The sequence below is a fragment of the Bactrocera dorsalis genome, chromosome 4 (assembly GCF_023373825.1).
Source record: "Bactrocera dorsalis isolate Fly_Bdor chromosome 4, ASM2337382v1, whole genome shotgun sequence".
Classification (NCBI taxonomy): domain Eukaryota; kingdom Metazoa; phylum Arthropoda; class Insecta; order Diptera; family Tephritidae; genus Bactrocera; species Bactrocera dorsalis.
In genome coordinates, this window is record NC_064306.1 from 51,234,690 (window position 1) to 51,258,106 (window position 23,417).

The following is a 23,417-nucleotide window of genomic DNA, read 5'->3' on the forward strand; positions in this document are numbered from 1 at the left end:
GTGAGTGAAGAATTTGTTCTTTCATTTCGTTTTGGTTTAAGAAAAATTTAAAACGTTGACCGAGTTATTCGCAACAATTGAAAGCATAAGAATGATTGTAGAGCAACAATGCTTAGAAAGTTGTTTGGAATTTCTAATATTTAATATCTAATATGTATGTATGAATAAGTATACCATACAGATTTTGAACACCTTTTGAGTATTACTTTCGAACCGAGCAACGCTACAACCTCCGAGAATATTGTTCAAATCGTACCACTATAGCATATACATAGCTTCCATACAAACTGACTGATCAGATTCAAATTCTTGTATGGAAAACTTTTTATTTGAAAAAAGAAAATCTATATGAAATTGGACACAGCTTGGGACAATGTTGCAATTTCTGATGATACTGTTCAGATCGGACAAGACACTGATCTTTTTATACCCTTTATGTTATGAAAAATGCATCTGTTAGAGGAATTATAGCTTCGGTACCGCTTAAGTTACCTTTTTTTAATATTTTATTCTCTGCTATGAAAGTTCTACTTCCGCTGTTTTTCAGTAAGTAAGAGATAACTTTGATTTTTCAGTTTTTTATTAAAAAATTTCGGTATAAAAAATATATTTGCTCGCTGGTTTCACAGTGAACACTCTAAACTCTTGTGTAGAGCAGCTATTTAAATAGCTATTGAGGTATTGCGTTGAATAAACAAAATTGACATAACAAACATTATAATTGAAAAATGCTACATAGCCTATCTTTACAATCTTTACAAAACTTTGGAAGGTGGCAAGTAGGTGGATGATTTAGCACCATTTGAACTGCTTTGGCTAACACCAAAGTTAGAGCTAGAAGCGCCAACCAAGCCACCGCCGCTGATGCCTCCAATGCCAGCGCCGCTGCCAGAGCCATAGCTACCACCAACACCGCCACTAATACCAGCGCCATTGCCGCCAGCCTTTCCAGCACCGCCATCCAGAATGCCAACGACCGATTGTTGTTGGCCAACGCCGCCATCGGTGTGTTCGGAGGTACCTTCGATTCTGTCGTATTCGGCTGTGGAGAGTTAGGAAATTGTTTTAATATTTGTTGTTCCACACCATTGCATATAAAGCATTACCTTGAATTTGTTGTTGTGCGTGATGGGCCTCCTCTTCGGTTTTGTATTTGATAAAGAATACCTCTGGCTTGGCGGGCACTGTTGGTGCTGGTGTGGCAATGTCGTTGACTTCGAGTGATGAGTCCTTCTTGGACAGCACATAAATGACGGTCTTCTCCTCTTGTGGTGCATATTCAGCCGAGAGTTTGACATTAGCCGAGCTGGAAGATGGCGCTTTAATGAAGACCACACGGTAGTTCTTTTGTGGGCGTCCAATAACGAAATGTTTGCTCTTCTCTAGTGTTTCGTGATCTTCAGGCGCTGAAACGGTAATGAATTGCTTATGCACGAGTGGCGCTTCAAAGACACCAGTTTGTTGTTGTCCATTGTAACCACCAAATCCACCAGCGCCTGCGTTGAAACCACCACCAACACCGCTGCCAAAACCACTGGAGCCGCTACCGAAGCTGCCACCACCGATACCACTGCTGGCACCAATTCCGCTGCCGAAACCACCAGCGCTGTGACCAATGCCCCCACCGCTGCCGAAACCACCGAAGCTTGGACCGTTGTTTGAGGCGCTGCCGAAGCCGCCGAAACCACTGCCACCGCCGCTCAGGCCACCGAGTCCGCTCAGACCACCGCCAAAGCTGCTGCTACCGTGGTAAGCGCCACCCTGTACGCTACCGCCCGAGAGGCCAGCACCATAATTGTATCCTTGTGGTTTGCCATTGGCGATTGTAACCAAAGCGCAGCAAAGTACCTAAGTTTTTTAAGAGAAAAAGCGTTTATCTTCGTTTCGATACCTGTGTAGTCCTTTGAAGTGACGATATCTTACCAAAAATAGACGCATTTTCTGACTTATTGTTTGTTTAGTTTAGTATCAACACAAAACCACTTGCTGTTGGTTGTTCACTGTTTAACTGATGCCTAAGCTACAGCTGATAGTGCTTTTTATAGCCACTATGATACGCACAGATGAGCTACTGGTTCCTCATTGCAATTCGTCTAACGGCTTTGGGGCATCCATCGCACAAAACGCAATCCAATCATTTTTTTTTACTATAACGCCCAAAAAGTTAATAACTAAGAGTGTTTTTTATGCATTGAAAACAAAAACAAAAAAGTATTCATCATTTTTTTGATTTGCTTTCTGATTAATTGTAGCTTAATTATGAGTAGTAATAAGCCGTTGGCGCGCATGCTCATTCAGCGCTTGAGCTTAACTTGTCATGAGTCAACAGCATACATATGTACAACTGCACAACGCATCATTCATATCGACCTAGCATTCAATCGTAGGTATGTATGTTTCTGCGCATGTGCAAACATGTTGTCTAATATTTTTCTTAATCACACTTCGAAAACCTAGCACGCCTCCTGCATTCTCTCCTCCTCTTCTCGAGAGACTGATGTCTTGTTGTTATTCTGCGCGCTAATCTTTGCATATTTAACGGTGCTTTCTGCAGAGGAGCTTTGACAATTTAATTGTTAAAAAAAACTTATTAATTATGCACTCATCTAATCGCATAACAATCGGTCGCATCCATAAATGAGCCGCAATGCACAATGCAGTGCCGCGAGCAGGGTGAACGTTGGGCGACACCAACAGCATTCGGTACGAATTTCCAAGCGCTCGGTCTTATTGCAAGTATCACTGTTTTGACAGCGCGTTGTTTTAATCCGCCGTCACCTCAACAAATACGCACATAAATCAAAATGTCTTTCTCATAGATCATTGTACCGCATTTCAATCCATTGTAGTGTGGTGTCCACTTTGAAGTATGCAAATATGACATTGTGCCGATTCGCGAAATGGCCAATTCATTAAGCGGTGCCAAAACGAGAATTTCGCCAATTTCATTGCGTCTGCGCGTTTGTCTGTTGTAGCTGGCTTACGGGAGTTGTCGCTTGTGTCGAGATAGGTTTGATGAAATTGCTTAAGTCTTTTTGTTTAACAGTCATTAGATTAGCGCTAGTCAGCTGCGGCTGCAAATGCAAAAATATTAATTTTTTTTTATAGGAAATACCGATTAAAGGTTGCAGCCGTGTGTGATAAAACTGGTTCTCAAAATTTGTTAGATAATTATTCCATATCAACGCAAGTGCTAAAGCTATTTAAGTGGGTGCTTGAATGAAAAAGAAGTTATAACTAAATTGTGTCGCCTTAGATTAACATTACTCTTTCGTTAGAGGCAGATGATAGGATATTATGAGTTTACATATCCCCACAGGAAAAAGCCTAATGGTGTGAGATCACATGATCTTGGTGGCCAATCGAAGTGTTTTCTCAATAAATTATTTGATTGATGCGATGTGTGGGAATAGACGCCATCTTGTCGAAACCAAATGTTGTTGAAATCACTGGCTTCAATATCAGGCATCAAAATATCGATTACGTTCTTACCGGTATCAATTTTGAAGAAATATGGACCGATGATTACACCGGCCCGCAAACCACACCAACCCGTTGAAATGGCAGCTCTCGTCCCAATGAATCGATTTATTCTATGCATTTGGTCAATGGTGGAGTGATGAAAGCCAAACTCTTGCTTCTCCCCAATTACAACTATGAGCAAAAAACTTTAATTCTAAATCTATTCTTCAAAATCTATGTCATTCCCATCAAAGTAGTCCCCCTTGACCGCATTGCACTTGTGCCAACGTTTTTTCCAATCTTTGAAACAGTTGTTAAAGTCAATTTTCGGAATATAATAATGTCTTCAATTGCCAAAAGTCACACGGAGCTAAATCAGGAGAATACGGCGGCACGATACTAATTGAAAACTTGGCGAAATACTCACGAAAATCAATACAAAATATGACAGTGCATTATCGTGGTGATAATTCCGGCACCTTTTAACGACACAAAACACTCAAATATTATTCGTTGTGGACAGTTTGGCTAGGCGAAAGGAGTTCGGAGTGCAGTTCGATTATCGACGAAACGTGTCAACTTAACCTTCATTTTCGACCTGCTTTGAAGTGTTTTTTTCGACTTTGGCCCACCTTTGCCACGATATTTAGCCGATTGATCGTCTGTTTCCGGGTGGTAAGCAGTAAGCATAGATCCAAGCGTCATCGTAATAAAACGCTTCATGATATCCTGGTAGTCGGAAGGCATTATTTCACAGACGTTAACGCGATGCCTAGAAAATAAATATTTCAAGGAATGAATTTTCGAGCTAAATTTAAATTAAAAAGTCTTACCATTGTTTGCTCACAGACGCACAGCTAGCAGTTTTTCCATAAGCTTTAAAAGTATTGGCAAGAGAGATGTGTGTTGATACGAATTTATGTCATGCGCTCGCTTGCCAGGTTTACTGAACGTAATCGCCTCTAGTTTTCCAGAAAATGGATACACGTTATGTATGGATTAACGTTCATTACAGCAATATTTTATTTATAACATTTTGTTGTTTTAGTATTTCGCTGGTAATGAGGTCGAACCCAGCTGATTTTTAAGACTTACATTTTTTTTATTTCTACACATACCTCATCGTTAGTTAGTAGAGGGATTTCGGGGCAATTGTCGTATTTATGAGGTTCCATTTCTGCTGCAAAAGTTTTTTTGTTGTAAGATTTAGATCTTGCTTGTTGTCACTTTTGACGTAATCGGTGTTTTTCTGCGACTATTTGTTTAATTTCTTTGGTACGTTTATTTTATTTGGTCTCCTACTCCCGGCTATTTATTCAATTACGTTTGTAAAGTTTTAAAATTTCGGATAGCTCGGAACTACAACTTATTTTTACCTAATTATTAACATTAGACAGCATTTGCTTAAAGTATGACCAGTCAGGGTATTTATTTGTTAGCGAAAGTGGTGTTTCCTTAATAACAACACTTAGATGTAGTGTTAAATATATTGGTGAACGGTCAGAGGTTATAATGTGAGAGTGTAAGAAGCTAGGTGGATGCACCCTATCCGTTATTTGAAATAAGAAACCAGGGAAACACGAATTTAAAACACACCCTGTGATCACATGACATCTTAAAACTACAAAGAGACATGTTGAGGTCTCATTGCTGACTATAATTTTATACGAGCATATTTCTATAAATTCATACGTTGGAAATCATGGAAGTTTGTATATGTATGCTATACCTTCTTGGTTTCCCTTTGCCTTCCTCCATTCTTAAGTCAATACACTTTACCTCAGGTCTTAAAAGTAACATAATACATATATTTCTCTATTTAAAGAGGAATTCTTCTTTTTATGCAATACAAAGAAATTGTTGTTGGGCATTTTTTGAAATCAAGTAAATATGCTTTTGTTGTTTTGGTTATTTTAAGCGGGCGCAACTGGTTAAAAAAAAAACCAATCTTCCTATTAATTAAAGAGATATCTGTTGTTTTAAAAACTAATCACCCAAATGCGGAAATATTAATAGATTTTTGTTAAATAATAATTATTTCACGCTTTCGAAAAAAACGAGCAAAGTATATTGAGATGTACGTAAATACGAAAGAGGCATATGAGAGCGTAGTTCCTTGAAATCTCAACAAAGTGAACTAGCGTTTCAAACAATAGAGATCTGCATTGTTATATATGATATGTACAATAACTTGGGTCTGGGTGAGTTAATGAAATATATAAAGGTTGCATTTCAAAGATATGCCATCACTTTCTTGAAAGATTAAATGGCCATTAATTGTTCCAGGGTATTACGTCAGGTAGGTGTTACGTCACGGAATTTTCGCACGAATAACAAGCTACGAATAAGGAAAGTTCTTTCTCCAATTGAGGCGACAAACCATCATTATTTTCTGAACAGTGTATATTAAGTTTGCTACGAAATTTCTTACACTCAGAAGCAAATATACCATTGTAATATTTTTCGTCTTATGCTTATTAAAAATCTATAAGGCACGCAATAATACAACATTTTCAATTTCTGGCTTATTTTTGGACATTTTCATATTTCAGTTGACTAACCTTTAAATTGCGTGCCTCTCATTTAATACTTTATTATTTGCTCTGTTTTCGTCTTCATTGTATGATGGTGTGAAATAATGAGATATTTTACTATGTAGAAAAAGATAATTAATATTAACTCATTATAAATAGTTAAGCAAAAATTCTCATAACTCACGGTTTTAGTATCCTCTATTCTGCGAAGCTTCTCTTTTTTACGCACAAACTTGATTGAATTCATTTTACGAGTGACAACAATCAAAATTTCTTCACTGCTAGCTCTTCAACTCACCGAGTGCTTGTGACGATGAACGAGTTTAGTTCGAACGATCACTTAAACTGGAGCAACTCAAAACGAGTGTAGTTCCACAAAAGCTAACAACAAATAAACAATACATAAGTAAACAAAAATGTGCTTTGAGTGAAAGTTAAAGCTTTTTGTTAGGGTGGTCGGATTTGAGATTTTTTAAATTCAGCGTAATGAATATGTACTTTTAACGTTTTCAGTTATCAGTTTGTAAGACTAAGTAAAATCAGCCCAATTAATTTTATATTATTATGTTATTTTTAATTTAGACCTGGTAGTAGTCCTATAGAAGCAAATTACATCACAAAGTTGTGGGAAATAAAAATATCTACAACTTTTGTATCTCTTCTTTATGATGCTATAAAAAAAATAAATATTAATTGAAGGATGTGAGTTAAGTCTACAGCAGCAGCGTGGTCGGATTTGGGCTTCATTATCGTACTTGGGGATTTGATGCCATCATCTTTGTAGAGTGCAGCCGAAAGGAGATGTTGACATATCAAAACCCGTTAATCACAATCCCCACATCGTTTTTGTTTGACGTTGTCGTAAGTGACAGACCATCACCACTAACCATCAGCATTAGCCATGCGCTTCAGAAATGTAGTTGCGAAATGGTTTCTAACTATTTAGTATCTGGGCAACTGAAACATTGGTTACATGAGGATCGGATTCGGTGATTTCCAATTTTTTAATGATAGTTATGACAATTGATCAATTTTTGATTCATGCTCAAACAGTACTGGGGTTCCATTTCGAGTTTCCCCATTTTTTTAAGAAAAAACATAGAAGCTTCATATTTAATGGATAATGTTTATTATAATTCGAAACACTTTCCTTTGGCATTTATTTTTTGAAAATTATCTCTTTCAAATGTTGGCCGCGGCTAGGTCTCAGATGGTCCATCCGTTGAGTTCAATTTTCGATGACTCGTTCGAGCATTTCGACTGAACTGGCGAATGACATGCGAGATGTTTTCTTCCAAGGCCTGAATCGATGCAGGTTTATTCGCATAAACTTTATACTTTACGTATCCCCTGTAATCCCCTGTATCACACTGTAAATCCATTGATTGATGCGGTTAGAAGGTAGTGCTGTTTTGATATATATGCTATAGTTTCTCTACTGCGTTCTGGACGTGGTCTATTCGGTCGAATATTATTCAATAAGGAATGCTGGGTCTTAAGATGGGTGATGGTGTTGCAATTAATACGTTCAGTTATGAAGAAGAAGAGGCCGATTATGTTGACCGTAAGTTGAACGAAGCTCGTGAAACACATTCTTTGGAGAACGTGAATTTTCGTAATAAAGTTGAACGACTTGCAAACGTTGTTCAGGCGTAAGACTTTTCATGATGAAATACGACTCAATCGTAATCTGTCAAAAAAAGACTATTGAAAAAAGTACCTCTACTTTGATCACCCGTTACATACGTGTATTGTGTAAATCTAAGATCGATTAACCTGCCAAATATTTCGAAATCATTACGAAAACTAAAAAATAATTTGAAAATCATATGTGCAGTCTGCCTAAAAATAGAACACCTTGATCAAAAATATTTGTAAGTGATGTACATATCTACAGCTGCATAGTAACAGCATTTCTTGCAAGCGATCGAAATCAACGCATTAATATGCACTTACATACCGACACATTTATTTTAGGTGGCAAAGCGCATGCGTCGCTTATGCCACCGGCCACAACCGCAGGCCACGGCATAAATTTTGACCACGTGTGATTGGTAATTCCTCGCCCAAATCTATAATTTATCTGGAAGTAATGCAAATTATGTCGAATGAATGCAGCCCTGCATATTTGCATATTTTTAAACTCCAATTTTAAATTTCTGAATTTTTTACACGGCTGCAACCATGAGAATATACACACACATATGTATGTGGGTATGTTTGCAGTGTTTATCTTCTATTGTCCACTCGTTTAGTCTGGTAGCATTTCATTTGCATAAACATTGCAACACAAATCGAATGCACTCATATGCATCCACCTGTGTGTTCGAAAGCATTGCATTCCAACAAGTGCCGTTGTCGACGACCTTTAACTCGCAAATATGACACTAGGCTGGTGATAATTACGAGCTTCGGCTCTGTAAATGTGTGTGTGTACATATTTGGGTTGATATTTTCAAACATTTCGTGTTCATTCGTTGTTTTTTTTAATTTGTCTTGTCTTGTTATTTGTTTTTTATTTTTTTTTATGCTTTCGCTGACTCATTCACGTTTAGCGCCTACATTGCTTGCCATAAGTGGTCGTTTAACTAATGATGCTTGTTGTTATTGTTGCCCTTATGATTTATGCGCCATTTGTACTTGAGCCAATCTACATAGGTGGCCTAACAAACGACTTTTGTCGTCACCACTGACCAACGCGAATCGAGTAACCAACCAACTAATCAGCCAAACCAGCAACCAATCCGTGCGCGGCACCGACCGCTACGCAACCAATGGCCGGTGCTATTAATCGCTGCCTTATTAAGTAGAATACGCACACATGTGTTTTGGGGTAGACATATTACATACATTCGCACGCATAGCTTAGTGATATCTTTATTGTGGGTTTTACTCGCATAAATTGCCAATAATTCCGTGGATTTAATGAAGCATGGAGAATTTGTTAAGTGCGACTTGTCTGCGCCCAATGCGACGCGGCGGCTTTGATTGGGAACATTTACAGTATTGGCCAAAAGTGAAGCACCGCTTTAGAGCAACATGTTGCCGCAAAGTATAATAGTTTTGTTTTGTAAAACCAGTCGATATAGATATGCAATTAATATGTATATCAAAATGATCAGAATAACGAATCGATTTGAATTCCGGGTATTTTTCTGTTTGCCTGACTATCTTTCAGGGCTTTTTCTAATAATTTTCATATAATTGATATTATAACAGTTCTGAAACTCTTAAAAAAATAGATTGATTAGAAGAATGAGTTCGAATTCGCCTGATCCGTTGCATAGAAAAAATCCGGACCAATGTGTTATCACTATCACATTTCGTAGTTGCATTAATACTATACCTGTATAATATTAGGTCTATAACAAAAGTTGGCTGTAATCGTGTAAGCGATGTCTACGCCAATAAAGAGAAGAAGAAAGGTCTACATTCTTCTCACATAAGATATCCCTTTTACTTTGTTCACCTAATCATACAAAAATAAAAGAAAATTTCGGAACGGTCTGTTCAATTTAATTTGTTCGACGTTTATATTTTTTCTGAAGTGAAAGGTTAGGTTACTTGGCCGACCGTCGACCGTGCTTCAAGAGGTCCTAAATTTGTTTTTATATGGTTGAAAGAAATTACTATATTACATATTTAAATAGGTGTCGTTTGGTGAACAAGTTATCTCGTCGAGAAGCCTTTCGACGACTTTATACAGAAAGTTTCTCTGTCAGATGGCGAGTTGATTGATATTTGTTGATGTCTTCTTAAAGCCAAGATATTTCGTTGAAATACAATACATATATTGATCTGATTATTACGTGCTTTTCTCCGCAAAAACTACACATTGGTCGGAACCACCGATACCGGATGGATGCCATACAAACTGATCGATCGACTTTTTTCTTATAAAGTAATCTTAATTCGACTAGAAGGTATTTTATATAAAATAACAGGACTAGAGAGAACTAGCAAAACGTTTTCTGTTGGATGTAAATACAAGGTGCTTTCCAAAGTAAACAGGACTTTTTGAATCTAGTGCCCCCTGGTGGCGCCATCTATATGTCTACTGGTGCATAAGAATTTGCTATCTTTATCGATTGCTTTATGACATTTCATCGATTGGAAGTGAAATTATTGCGTTTTAAGTGACAGTATGTTTGTGTTATCGGTGCGAAAATGAGCTTCGAACAAAGAGCCAACATTAAATTTTGTTTTAATATTGGTAAAACTTTTGCCGAAACTTTTCAATTGATGAAACAATTTTATGGCGATGATTGCCCATTGCAGTTGAAGCAGAAGGAGACTATTTTGAATAGAATAAATTGATTTAGCCGAAAAAACCATTAGTTCTGTTTTTTTTTTAAAGTCCTGTTTACTTTGGAACGCACCTTGTAGAACGAAATGTACCTGTGAAGGTGCCGTTGGAAGTCAACCTTTGTTTTTTTATTTTATTTTACAACTGCTTAAAAATGAAGATTGAACTATTTAAAATTAAAATGAATTTTAAAATTATAAAAGGTATTTTAGTTTTGGCCAATACTGTATTTACACATATTTCGTTATACAAAGGCCTTAAAATATTTACTTTTAAGCTCCTTTTTAATAATCCTAATATTTATGTTTGCATATTATGTATAATTTAATATATCACCATCTCGCGTTAAATCGGCGTATATGTATATAGTATACATATTATGCGAGGGCTGTCACAATTCGTTTGGACTATCATATTTTGCCAATTTTGATAAAGCGTCGGTGTTTGTAAAGTGATGGTACAAAAATACATACACATTTTATCTATTGCAATATAAACTCTGCAAAATTTCGTAGCGTTTCTTCCAATCGTTTACAATGTTTTATGATACAATTTATTATGTTATAATCAAAATAAAGGGTTTTCCAATATTGACATGACAATTTAGAATTTTGGTATTGCAAGGTCCATGTTCACCACTAAATAAAAATTTGATGATCACGTCATTTGGATCTCCCGCTTCACATATTCAAGTGGCTTACAATGAACTGAGCGATAATCTAGGTTATATATTGTAGTATTTTTTTGCAAACCTTTACGGTTTCTTTTGAGAAATGTTCATATTTCAAATTAGTCATATGAAATGTCACTTGCTTGTACATTGTTCAAATTTGGCGGAAAGAAATCGGGTTTCCTCAGTCTATACCAAGATACTTGCCCGATTGGCGAGGAATAAATAACTTTTTTCTGTCAAATTTGGTTCGTAACTATTGTGGGTGGGTGGACGATATTTGGCTGATTCCAAGTATTCAGAGACATATATCCAAATATCATCGTCAGTAACAATACGTTCCATGACATTCTGGTAGTGGGAAAGCATTGTTTTACAGGCCTTAATGATCTGTAACAACGTTTGCATACGTAATAGTCAATTATCAATGAGACGACGAACCGTGCGAAGTAATGAAAATTTTGCTGCCGTTCAGACAACCAAGGACCGCAATTTGTCGATTCTCAGACGTTCTCAAGAATTGAGACTGTCTCAAACCAAAATCTGGCAGATTTTGAAAATTGATTTATGTGGCCCGCCCATACGGTTAATATCGTGTTCATTTTTCCATACCTGGGTGTCAAATAAAACAACTTACTTTAATACTTCGACTAGCAGTCGTATTCTATTTTGTTCTGGTCCGCTGGTATTGAGTATTAATCGGGTTAGATCTTGCATACTTATGTAGCTTTTTCACGTGCATATAACCCACGTGTTCTTTAAACTACATTCTTGCATCGAGAACAATTCCTAAATATTTGTTAGCTGACTGAGTGGTTATCCTTACACCTGTTATGCAGAATGTAACAACTTCTCGGGTTTTCCTGTCAGTAATATCGTCTATGTGTTTGCCATTACCATCACAGCAATGTCACCACCCATCGATATGTACGCTCTTCGGTACTTTGAGTACTCCAGTTTTATGTGATCATTTGGATACGCGGTTCAGTCTGTATACGTCAAAAATCAGCACAGCATAATAAAACGCACACCTAATGCAAAACCCTGTTATTCTGTTTAACCATTTTTATGGGTATTTTTTAGTTTTTATATTGTGTTGGTGCTTGCATAGTTTTGTCCATTGTTGTTGCTAATTATCTACTGTCATAAAAAAACTGTGGGTGGTGATTTAACATCTTTTAATATGATATTTCGGATCATAACACTGACAGGTTTTAAAATAATATAATAATTGGGTATTTAGACGCGCTTGTCATGGATATATTGTACTCAATTAAAACAATTTTTCTATAATACCCACTGTTTATTCAAATGTCCAAAACATTAGTTTAAAACGTTTTATATGTTAGCTGTGCACCTTCAGGTTCTGATATACATAGTTTGGGGTTTTACGAAGCAAATATGAAATTTTCTTTCAAATTTTCATAATCACTTGGTGGCAGGTTCTCATAAACTCTTGGTGCAAGGCGGATACATAAAAACCTCTTATTTCCCGGGGTTTCTGGCGAGTGACTTTCGATGTGTGTTGCCTGGCGTTATCCTGATGAATAACCATTCAGCCTCTTTTGGTCAGAGCACGCCCTTTTTGCGAGTCTGTTTTCTTCAGACGGTCCAATTGTTGGCAATATAGAACCGAATTGAGAGTTTGACCGCAGAGCAGCAGCTTATATTTTCTCTAAATTCCACAAAAATCATAGCAAAACGTTTTTGTCAACTCATTTGAATTGTAATTAAACGTATTTCCACTTGCCCAGAACTTTACATTTCAATTTAGGATTGATCAACCGATGATTCTTCAATGGCTTGATATAATTGGTTTATTGGTATATGATCTTCGATTTTGAAACTGTTTTTAAGCCATTGCGATTGATGTTATATAAGAACATCATATTATAATACCATACGTAAAGTTTCTGCTATAGACGAAAATCGTTGTAAAATAAAGCTTAAACTTACTGTGCTGAAAGGGCTTAATTAAATTCTTCAATAATGCTCGTATGTACTTTTCATCCAAAAGCTTTACACACATATTCATTCTATACTTTCCAGTTATTAATTAAACAACATGCAGAGTGGCTGTTGTCAACCAAAAATTGTTCACCAAAAGTGTTAATATGCCATCAGAAGTTAATGTCAAGGTTGAACCGCATTTTACACTTGGCCGTAGGTTTGTGTATTCTTCGGCGGCACGACAACGTATAGCGGCCGAATCAAAGCCAACACCGGTAGTCTTTGTTATTGAATTTACACAATGATCACTCATCGTGGAATTATACAAAAAACCCAACTTAAATTACTTACCATTTGCCATTAAGTTGTCAGTTTATTGTTGTAATTTGAATTTATTTAAAATGGGAATTGTGCAAAACGGTGTGATGCTGCTATCGGCGAAGTAACAAAGGGCGTGCGGCATTTGTTTTTTTTTTAATTTTTGTTTTGCTTTTGCTTCTATCGGGTTAACCATTGTGCCTGTGGATTATTTATGGGCTGGAAATTTGAATTTCAAAAGTTCAAATAAAATATGCCACATTCCAAGCAACTAATGGAATAGAAAATTGATACTAAACGTTTTTCATTTCAATCATAATAGAATCCAAAATGTTGATTACATTTAGTTCTCTGGTGCTTTCTTTGTTGTAGCAACAATTGGAACACACCTTACTTCATATTGCATATGAAGGCTTAAAGGTTTTTGGGTGAGCGAATAAAGCATGAATACCATATACCCTAACTCTAGACTAACAGCAAAGGGACAGATATTTCGTTTTCCCCATTTTTCTAATAATTTCTAATCTTTTTCACCGCCTTTTTATCTTTTTCACTAGATTTTCGTCATTCGTATTAGCTTTTCGGATAAATTGATCTGATTGATAGCAAAACAACTGAAGATGCGCTGAAATAGTTTATCGTATAGATTTTCCTGTTCTCTTCACAGAATGTTTGTACTGCCAGAAATTCGTTAAAAAATGCATATACTCGTAAATCATTCAGAATAGAAATTGAGCTGTGTTCTTTCAATATCATTTCGATCATCTGATCTAAGTACTTTAGTGCAGAAATGACGAATATACCTTCTTTTTTCTGTAATTCAATGGCAGTGGTCCATTTTGATCTCAATATACAAGGTTTGACAATTAAGTAATGAGACTGATTTTATTGTCGCGCTTGTGGTAAACCTGTTACCTTGAAATTCCCTCTCTTTTTCCAGCATCCCTCCTATTTCCATTGATATATACCATCGCACTAGCTTGTTTAGTTCGCCTGCTGCGTCAAGTTGAGTAGACTGTTGTTTGTAGTGCTCGTCACGAAAATGGAAAAATGAAATCAAGAGCAACACGTCGAGATAAAATATTGCGCCAGATTGGGCGAAACAGCTTCGGAAACGTACGCTAAAATTGTAATAGTGTATGGTGATAGTGCTCTTAGTCGTGCCAAAGCTCACAATGGTTGTCTCCGCGCGCCCCCCGTCCGAAAAAAGCTCGCATGAGCAAGTCGAAGGTGAAAACAATGATTATTGCCTTTTTTGATAGCCGTGAAATCGTTCACAAAGAATTCCTCTAAAGGGATCGCCGTGTTGCAACAGCCGCCTTATTCGTTCGACATGTCACCCTGTGACTTTTTTTGTTTCCTAAAACAAAATCGGTGGTCAAAGGAACCTATTTTGAGTCGATTACGGACATCCAGGCGGCCGTGATGAGGGTACTCGCGGACATCCCAGTCGAAGCGTTCCAGAAATGTTACGAAGCATGGAAAACGCCCTGGAATCGCTGTATAGCTGCCTAAGGGGACTACTTTGAAGGGGATGGCAGAGTTGTAGAATAATTTTCACATATACGGTTTTTATGGAATCAGTCTCATTACTTAATTGTCATACCTCGTATTAAGTCTATCTCAGGTTTATCTATTAGGATAACCTGCGAGTTTTTCCATGAATAAGAATTGCATTGAAGAGCAAAGAAAGCACCTCTACAGCAATATTTTGTAACTCAATTAACATTTTTGGGGTAATATTATCATGTCCTGGCAACTTTTTTTGTTATGTTTTTATATGATTGTAATAATTTCTAAAGGGGAAGTCTTAAAAGACAAGCGACTCGTTTGCTGGTTTGGGTAAGATTGAGACCTTTAAGTTCTTTTTTGGGCAATTAGGTTTAAATACCTTTTCTATGTGATTTGCAAGACAATTAGCCTTTTCTTCCTTACTTCCCGCCCAATTTCTACCCAAGTCTCGTATGGACATGTTGGAGTTGACTGGTGGCTTCATGGAATTTTGGGCTTTTCAAAAGGGGATTTCATTTGCTTGAATTTGGACATAGCTTCGGTATTGAATTCTTCGTCTCGTTTGAGCGCGCTGATTTTAATTTAAGCTGAGTGGTAGCGTTGTGTGCTTTCGAAGATGTCCGTCAAAAATTGTTTTAACGAGTTTCAACGTGGTCGCATGTCCTTTTTTGATGAGATACGCGCAGGTGACCCGAAACTATAGCAGAAAATAACTTCACAAAAGGACACGTTCTCGTATTGGCAGATCGCTGATAGCTGAGGCGGTACACTCTTCAAAACGCCGCGTAACATGAGAAACCTTTCGAAGTGATGGCCGCCTGACTGCCTGATTGACTATCTGAAGAATGCAAAACAGTCATAGTGACTTTTAGACGTTTTAAAAAAGTTAGAGAGCATCGTTGGTCCAAGTGTACTGATCTAAAAGGAGACAAAGTTGCGAAATAAATCGCCATTTTTTTTTCAGACATTTCTGTTTTTTTTGTAGGTTAAGAATTTATTGAACCGCTCTCTTAGAGTATGTAAGAGCATTTACTAATGCTTTGTGCCAGACAGTAAGGCGACTTTAGTGCAAATTATGTTCTGCTATATTCAGCACACTCAGCCATTCGACAAAATTTTAAAAGGAAAATAATATCAAAGAGACATGAACACTTTCGCTTGTGGCTTAAGGGGAGAGCCTGCTTTAGAGTCTTAAAAAACTCGATTTTTGTTGAGGATTTTTTTGGGAGGGAAAGAAATAATTGATTAAAGCGAAATTTCTAGGGTTTGTAGTTATATATTTAAACATCATTCACAAATTTTTTGGATACGCAATCTTTGATATTCTGCCTTCGGAAAGCAATTGCCCGATGCATCTCGCATGTGCATTTGTCGGACGGCGGGCAGGATGCAGGTCGCAATTTCTATCGGAAACAAAAAATTCAAAAAGCTTCTTATTTTTTAATACTTTCTCTTCTAGTTAAACTAAAAAAATTGCAAAAAAAAGTGTAAAATTTAAAAAAAAAAAATTGAAAAAAATGTGGTTTTTGACGAAAAAAATTTTACTTTATGTTGATTAAAAATATGTTCAAACTTGACTTTTCTTAGTTTTTATAGAAGATAATTTAATGCCAAAGATAATAAACTTTGCCCATATTCCATACGACGTTTATTTTTTTTTCTATCCTGCCCGCCAATTAGAAAAATCATAAAAATGAAAAACCGAGAAATTGCGCGTTAAAGTTTTCGCTTTCTACCCAAGCGCTAATGCGATGTTTTGAAAGCAGAAAGTCTAAATCGAATAAGCTCAAAATTTTCCGTCATATATTACCCAAATCATTTAACAAATTTCGTTTTTATATTTTTCGAAGAACTATACCGCTTCCTTGCCATTAATTCGGCGCACGCTTACATGACATATTTCGGTGTTTCCCATGTTATATTAAAATTCGCTTGAGATTTCATTAAAAAAAACTAACCCATAAATTTGGCAAATAATGATGCTCATAAAAGCCAACACTTGTTGGAACACGAACTTCTTTGGGCATAATTAATTTAAGCGAATAAGCGTTTGCTGTTTTCTTAGCTATTTTTTACGATCCCGCCTTTCGTTATTGTTGTTGTTTCGTCAATTTCTTTATTCCCCACAATAAAATAATGAAATTTATGCTAACACACAGCAATTAAAATGTGCCACAAGCCAAAACCGTTTGAAACGCCTCCGACGCCCAACGCCCCGGCCAAGCAGCAGCAGAAGCAACAACAGTTGCGGCGTGGAAGCAACGTGGAAGACATTAAAAACGCATAAAAACCAAACACGACGAAAGTGAAACTGAAACGATAATCGAAAAGGGTCAACAGTAACAACAATAGCAACAAACAACGAGGTTAACAGTAATTAAAAAAAGAAGAAAAAACTTTAACTTCGGCGGGAGTAACGCTGTAATACCCTTCACTGGTTTATTTCTGATTTCTGCTGTTTCTGATAGCATAAAAATCTTTCTTGTGATTTCGATCGATCAGTTATTTTGATAGCTGTATGCTATAGTAGTCCGATCTGAAAATTTTCTTAGCTTATTGTGGCGCTGCCTGGATAATAATCTGTGTCAAAATTTCGTGAAGATATTTCTTAAAATGAAAAGGTTTCTCATTCAAGGACTTGATTTCGATAGATCAGTTTGTTTGTCTGCTATATGCTATAGTAGTCCGATATCGGCATTTCTGACAAATGAACAGCTTCTTGACTAGAAAAGAAAAAGATTTCAGAACTATATCTCAAAAACTAAGAGCCTAACTCGCGTATATACAGACGGACATGACTAAATCGACTCAGCTCATCGCCTTGATTATTTATATGTATGCTTTATAGGATCTTCGAGGTTTCTTCTGGGTTTAATAAATTTCGCGGTAAACTTAAAATGCCCTGTTCAGGGTATAAGCAAAAGATGTGCGCCCAAAACCAACAATAGTTGTGAGTGACGACTGTCGTCTTCTGCCGCGAAATGCTAAAATTACCAAAACCAAATTTGCATAAAATTCGCAAATTGCCAAAAATACGCTAAATAGTAGTTCGGTGACAGTGACGAAGCAGTTGCGAGGCCGCTGGGTCAACAAAGCGGTCACCGGACGACCAATCAAATCAAGCTCATCATCTCAGCTAACGAAGCTTGGTTGGAGTGACACACATACAAACACAGCTGACGCTTAAATTGACCTGTTCAAATCGAGGAAGTTTGATTGTCATATACATATAGACAAACAACTGTTTGTATTTAGTCAGTTAGTTGGACAAAAGCGCGCGCTACTCAAGTGGCAATTAATCACAGCGCATCCAAGCGCTTGATTTTCGCTGACTGCCATTCAATGGTATGTGCAGACATGGCCAACTTGTTTTCGGCTACTTAATTTTTGCGCTTAGCTCAGCCAGCTGAAAGGGCGAACGCTCGCTGGCGTTGCAGCTAAAAAGCTTAATTTAATCGTATAAATTTATAATGTCATACTTAGTTTGCATAAAGCATTCGATGTCAAAACATCGCCATCACCATCACCAACGCTATTGTTGTTGTCTGCTGTTGGTTGTATGCAACAAAATGCTGTTGACATGCCAATCAATCAATTGCTTATTGATCATAAATCTGTAGAAGTCACTGCGCGCCGTGAAAAGGAGAGAAAAAGAAAATTAATGACTCAATCGTTAATACTTTTATGGCAAATTCACGCAGCGAGTTCGTTGCTTGAGTCTTTTGTTCGAGCGCACTGGGTATCCATTGATTTCCAAATGCATTAACATTTCATTTCGATTTTGAATTAAGCTAAAAGTGTTTTTTAATTAAAATTGAAAACAAACATTTATTTACAAATGTATAGGTGTGCATATGCATAACGGAATGTGCGCTTTTGAAACAAGACAACTAAAATTTTATAACACAATGCTTTAGAAATAGAAACGTGCTGGTTGCAGGAAGTTTTTGATCGGTGAATCACCGCCATTTTGCACTTTGCGGTAATCGTAGCCGCCATTGGCCGCCAAACCGTCGAGTGAGCCCACCACCGATTTTATGGGTACAACGCCCTCGTCGGAGAATTCGGAAGTGCCGCCAAGATTGTCATATTGTTCTGGAAATATTAAAAAAAATGTAGTAGTTTATGAAAAAAGGCTAATATATATTGTATTAATAGAAGTGATAGTGGAAAAATATTTTTCCCAAATGCTACTTATTATGTTGTTGTCTCCTGTTTCGACGGCAAAGCAATGACATGTTGGTGCTGTAGTTTTTTATAAAATGTAATACCTTGAAAAAATTTTGATTTTAATAAATCTCGTAAAATAAAAATTTTGTTCTCACAAGTACTGGATTTTGATCGATCAGTTTGTACGTCAGCTATATCCTATAGTCGCTCGATCTGAACAATTCCTTCGGAGATTCTATCATGAAGATAACTTTTTAAATAAAAAAGTTTTCCATACAAGAAGTGAGCTTTTATTTATCACTTTGTATGGCAGCTATATGCTATAGTACTCCGCTTTGAATAATTTCTTCGGAGATTCTACCGTTTGCCTTGGAAAATAATCCATGCCAAATTTTGTGAAGAAACCTCGTCAAATAAAAAAAGTTCTCCATATAAGAACTGATTTTTTATGTATCAGTTTGTAAGGCAGCTGTGTGATATAGTACTCCGCTTTGAACAATTTCTTCGGAGATTGTACCGTTTACCTTGGAAAATAATCCAGCCAAATTTTGTGAAGATATATCGTCAAATAAAAAAGTTGTCCATACATGAACTTGACTTTAACCGATCAGTTTGTAGGGCAGCTTAAGCTGTCGTGGTCTGATATAATTCCGACAAGTGAGCAGCTGTGATGAAATGGAAAACATCCCTGTTGAAGTAGTTCTATGAAATATATAATCCTCAAGAATACCTTAAAGTTTTTGCTTATGAATGCTCCTTCCCGTTTTTTTCATATATAATAATTATATTCAAAAAATCCAATCTATATGATAACTGAACAATCTGTAGAATATGTCAGATGTCGTGAGTTACTTTATGTATAGTAAATTCTAGGACCTTCTATTTCTTGAACTCAGTACATGCTCACAGTAACCATTATTTGATAGAATTCAACTAACCTTGAATTTCCTTCTGCGCTGCGGCTGCTTCCTCCGGCGTCTTGTATTTGATGAAAAATACTTCCGGTTTGGTCGGCTGAGTAGGCGCTGGTGTGCCTATCTCACCAATATTCAATTCGTTGTCCTTTTTACTCAAAACATATATGACAGTCTTCTCCTCTTGTGGCGCATATTCGGCTGTCAACTTGAGGTTGGCATTATCAGAGGAAGGTGCCTTAATAAAGACGACGCGATAGTTCTTCTGCGGACGGCCAATAACGAAGTGCTTGCTGCGGGTTTGCTCTTCCGAGTCTTCCGGTGCGGAGACTAAAAAAAATTGCTTGGTGATGATCGGTTCGGCGTTGGGTTGTGAGGGTGGTAGGTACTTGTCGCCGCCAAAAGATTGTGGCTCCGTTTTTTGTTGCTGCTGCTGTTGTTGTTGTTGTCGTAGTGTTTGATGTTGCGGTAAGAGGAATGAATTTCCACTAGGCGCAGGATTGAAGAAACTCTCGGCATTGTTGTCCTTCGAGCGTATGCCGTTACCGCTGCTGCTTAAGCTCAGGCTATTGGCGTTTGTGAGTGTATTGGTGTTGGAGTTGGAGTTGCCATTGCGTTCGTAGTGGTAACCGAAACTGGACGACGCAGCGTTAACGGTGACAGCGAGTAGCGCACAGCTATACACGAAAAGGACGCGCATTTTACACAATTTTTAGTGAGAAAAACTTCGTGATTTGGTTTAAAATTGTTTTTCCTTTTTTTTTGCTAAAAACACTTTGTGTCTAATGCAGATCGAGGGTAGCTCTAATTATGTCTAAACTATTTTCAAAACTGTTGATGGTCTTTGACTGACAGCAACAATTTATAGGCAACTAAATGTCGGATGAAAATTAGAAGTTGAATCTTGGGAAAATTTTTAATGTTGCATGCAACAGTAGTGGTGGAAATATATATTTATATATGAACGAGTTGATCATATCCTACTGATATGCAACTACAAACGCTCATCTTGGCTGCGCCTGAGAAACTCCAAAATTTTTATTGGTTTATTCAAATGTTGATGGCTATAATGGCATCCGCCCTCATGTAGGCTGGTATATACTATACTTATTTGTACACGCAGATTTGTAACTCAACTCTAAATACCTTGCTGCTAATTAAATTGGTTCAATGTCAATGTGCCTGCGCTTTTCGCTCTCGTGCTCATTTGCCGATTGCAAATTATGACCGACTTCCTCTCTCTTTCTTGTAACTGCAATACTTCTTTATTTTCTCACTGAACATTTTTGGTATTATTTATGAAAATTTAAGTAACTAATTAGTAGCGTAATATTATTTGTTGTTGCTGTATACGCATTTTGGCAATTAGATTTATTTACACGCTTGTTGCCCACGGATCTGTGTATTATTTGGCAACTCCATTACTGGGGCACATGACTGAAACTGCCAAGTTTGCTTAACAATTGTTTCAGTGAATGTTTTTCTTTTATCTTTGATTAAAACTTCCACACATCTTGTTTCCCTTTCCTTACGTTATGCGTTACTGTAAATAACCCCATATGGATTATCTCCCGGGGGAGGTGTGAAAATTCTAAATTTGGTGCTAGACTCCGTTTCTTTTTTTTTTATCTAGAACGCATAATTGTGTATTAATGGGGGTACTGAGTTAGAAAAAACTTATTCATTTAAAATTTCGATTATTTTTTTAGACATGGGTTTCCTCAGATAAAAAAGAGTTTTTTTCATATAAAAAATTAAATATTTTATTAGAATTTTATATTGTTACAAACATCCACTACAAAGAAATTTTGAAATTTTTGGAAAAAAGTATTTGAAACTCTGTCCTCGGAAGAAAGATCCTTACAAGTGAAAAAATACGTGTTTTATTTAAAACATTTACTTAGAACTTTGAAATTTTTAATTTTTGGCAGACACTTTTACCAAAAAATTAAAAATTCTGTGAAAATTACCGACATTTTTTTTTGTCATATAGTTGTAATCGAAAAAACTAATGCTTCGTCAAGTCCTTAAGAATTGTATCTCAAATAACTGTGTAAAATTTCATGAAGATCGGCTGCGGAATTCTCGAGAAATCGTGCCAATCGAGTTCAAAAACACGTTTAAAGACGGCGCAGATTAGTTTGAAAGCAATAATAAACTATTTTAGGAAAAAATATTTGATATACAGGTATGTTCTGATACCTTTTCGATAATGGAGACTTCTTAAGTTGTAGGAAGACAGCCAGAAATACAATCAAAGACTTGAAATTATCTTCTTCTCCAAGTAAACAGATTCAAGCACTTATTTAAAAAGATGTAAGCATTGTTCATTGAGAACAGATCTTTAGTAAGACTTTTCACTCATTCGTTTTACTTCAAAGTATGCAATTCCAACAGCCTGGACTTTCGTTACTTTATGTTATCTTACAGCCTCGCCTTTCTGGTTTAAATTCTGTGTTGTGTATCTATTTTCTTCTATCATGGTGTTTATATTCCTTTCATACCTCATACAAGGTGTGTTAAAAAAAATAGAACTCTAAAATTTAAATTTCGCTAGTTTGGAGAATCCAACTGTCTAATTGTTAGCTCTATTTATTGCTCGCTTTATCTGTAGCAGCCGCTAACGTTAGACTGGTTTTTATGAGCTTTTCAATTTTCGTTTATTAAAAGATAGTCACAGCATTACATAAATAAAGAGAACCTTAAAGTGCCGTCGTTGTTTCCAAAAATCGAGTTTGAGAAGTGTTTCAACTATTGGAAGAAGCGCTGGCTTAAGTGCATAATATTGAATGGGAACTATTTTGAAGAAAAATATAAATGTAGACAAATTAATAAATACGAAACTTCGTATAACCCGTAAGGCACAAGCCCACTTTAATTGTTTTTTGGCAACTATTTATATGTATTAAATATTGAATTGATCTTCATTTCTTTATGATTTTGACTCATATCATCCTCTTCATCTTTCGATCATTCGATGTTACATAAGTAAACACATTTCATATAGACTGCAAATTTTTCTTTGCCATATCAATTCCAAGAATGTTAATGACTTGTCGCCTTTTTGCTCCACAATCTCTCGAAAGCATTTAGACTTGATAAAACCTGAGAACTTCACAAAAGACAAAAAGCCTTGACTTTGTTATTGTGATAATGGCAAATGCAAAAGAAAACGAAGAAGAAAAGCCATCGAGACAGTAGTTAGCGGCGGACAAATTCATATTTATGATTTTAAGAATCGGAAATGATTTTTTCAAAACTAATTGATGTTATACGCTCGTAAATTAACGAACTAATTTTGCGAATTTGCAATGCAAATGAAATCGATTAAATATTTAGCAGCGAAGCTAACTCCATGAATTATATCATTGAAAGCGCGAAAAAAGTCAAAAGATGTATGTATAAGAATAAGGTATGAAAAGAATAAGCGTAAAACTATTTTTAAGAATTTCGCTAAAAAATCCACATAGTGATGTTTTGAAGAGCTATAATTAGCTGCAACTTGAGATATAGATCTATAATTTGCTGCAATGAATAGGCGTGTCCTCGCCCTTAATAAGTTTTCGTATATATTTTCTAAA

General features: G+C 36.5%; 3 protein-coding genes and 1 long non-coding RNA gene across 7 annotated transcripts in view; 1 reads left to right on the forward strand and 3 right to left on the reverse strand.

Annotated features, from left to right (window-relative positions):
- LOC105227472 (protein gone early) overlaps positions 1 to 23,417 on the forward strand; it is a 79,531-nt gene that overhangs the window by 48,951 nt on the left and 7,163 nt on the right. The window lies entirely within an intron of this gene.
- LOC105227469 (uncharacterized) lies at positions 13 to 2,191 on the reverse strand. Its single transcript, XM_011206818.4, has 3 exons — positions 1,924 to 2,191; positions 1,107 to 1,848; positions 13 to 1,042 (listed from the first exon to the last, which is right to left on the reverse strand). The coding sequence occupies exons 1-3, from the start codon at positions 1,936 to 1,938 to the stop codon at positions 756 to 758; spliced, it is 1,044 nt and encodes a 347-aa protein (XP_011205120.2). The 5' UTR covers positions 1,939 to 2,191; the 3' UTR covers positions 13 to 755.
- LOC125778241 (uncharacterized) lies at positions 3,701 to 6,473 on the reverse strand. Its single transcript, XR_007422587.1, has 3 exons — positions 6,024 to 6,473; positions 4,296 to 4,424; positions 3,701 to 4,234 (listed from the first exon to the last, which is right to left on the reverse strand). It is a non-coding gene; the product is annotated as an uncharacterized LOC125778241 (long non-coding RNA).
- On the reverse strand, positions 17,963 to 20,548 carry LOC125778240 (uncharacterized). Its single transcript, XM_049454925.1, has 2 exons — positions 19,861 to 20,548; positions 17,963 to 18,847 (listed from the first exon to the last, which is right to left on the reverse strand). Exons 1-2 carry the CDS (start codon positions 20,534 to 20,536, stop codon positions 18,666 to 18,668), a joined length of 858 nt encoding a protein of 285 aa, XP_049310882.1. The 5' UTR covers positions 20,537 to 20,548; the 3' UTR covers positions 17,963 to 18,665.

Bases quoted from the DNA above. Each gene is read 5' to 3' on its own strand.
- LOC105227469 (XM_011206818.4), bottom strand. The intron at 1,043-1,106 runs GTAATGCTTTAT...AACTCTCCACAG, and splicing joins CGCACAACAACAAATTCAAG to CCGAATACGACAGAATCGAA.
- LOC125778240 (XM_049454925.1), bottom strand. From the start codon at position 20,536: ATGCGCGTCCTTTTCGTGTATAGCTGTGCGCTACTCGCTGTCACCGTT. The intron at 18,848-19,860 runs GTTAGTTGAATT...TAATATTTCCAG, and splicing joins AGCGCAGAAGGAAATTCAAG to AACAATATGACAATCTTGGC.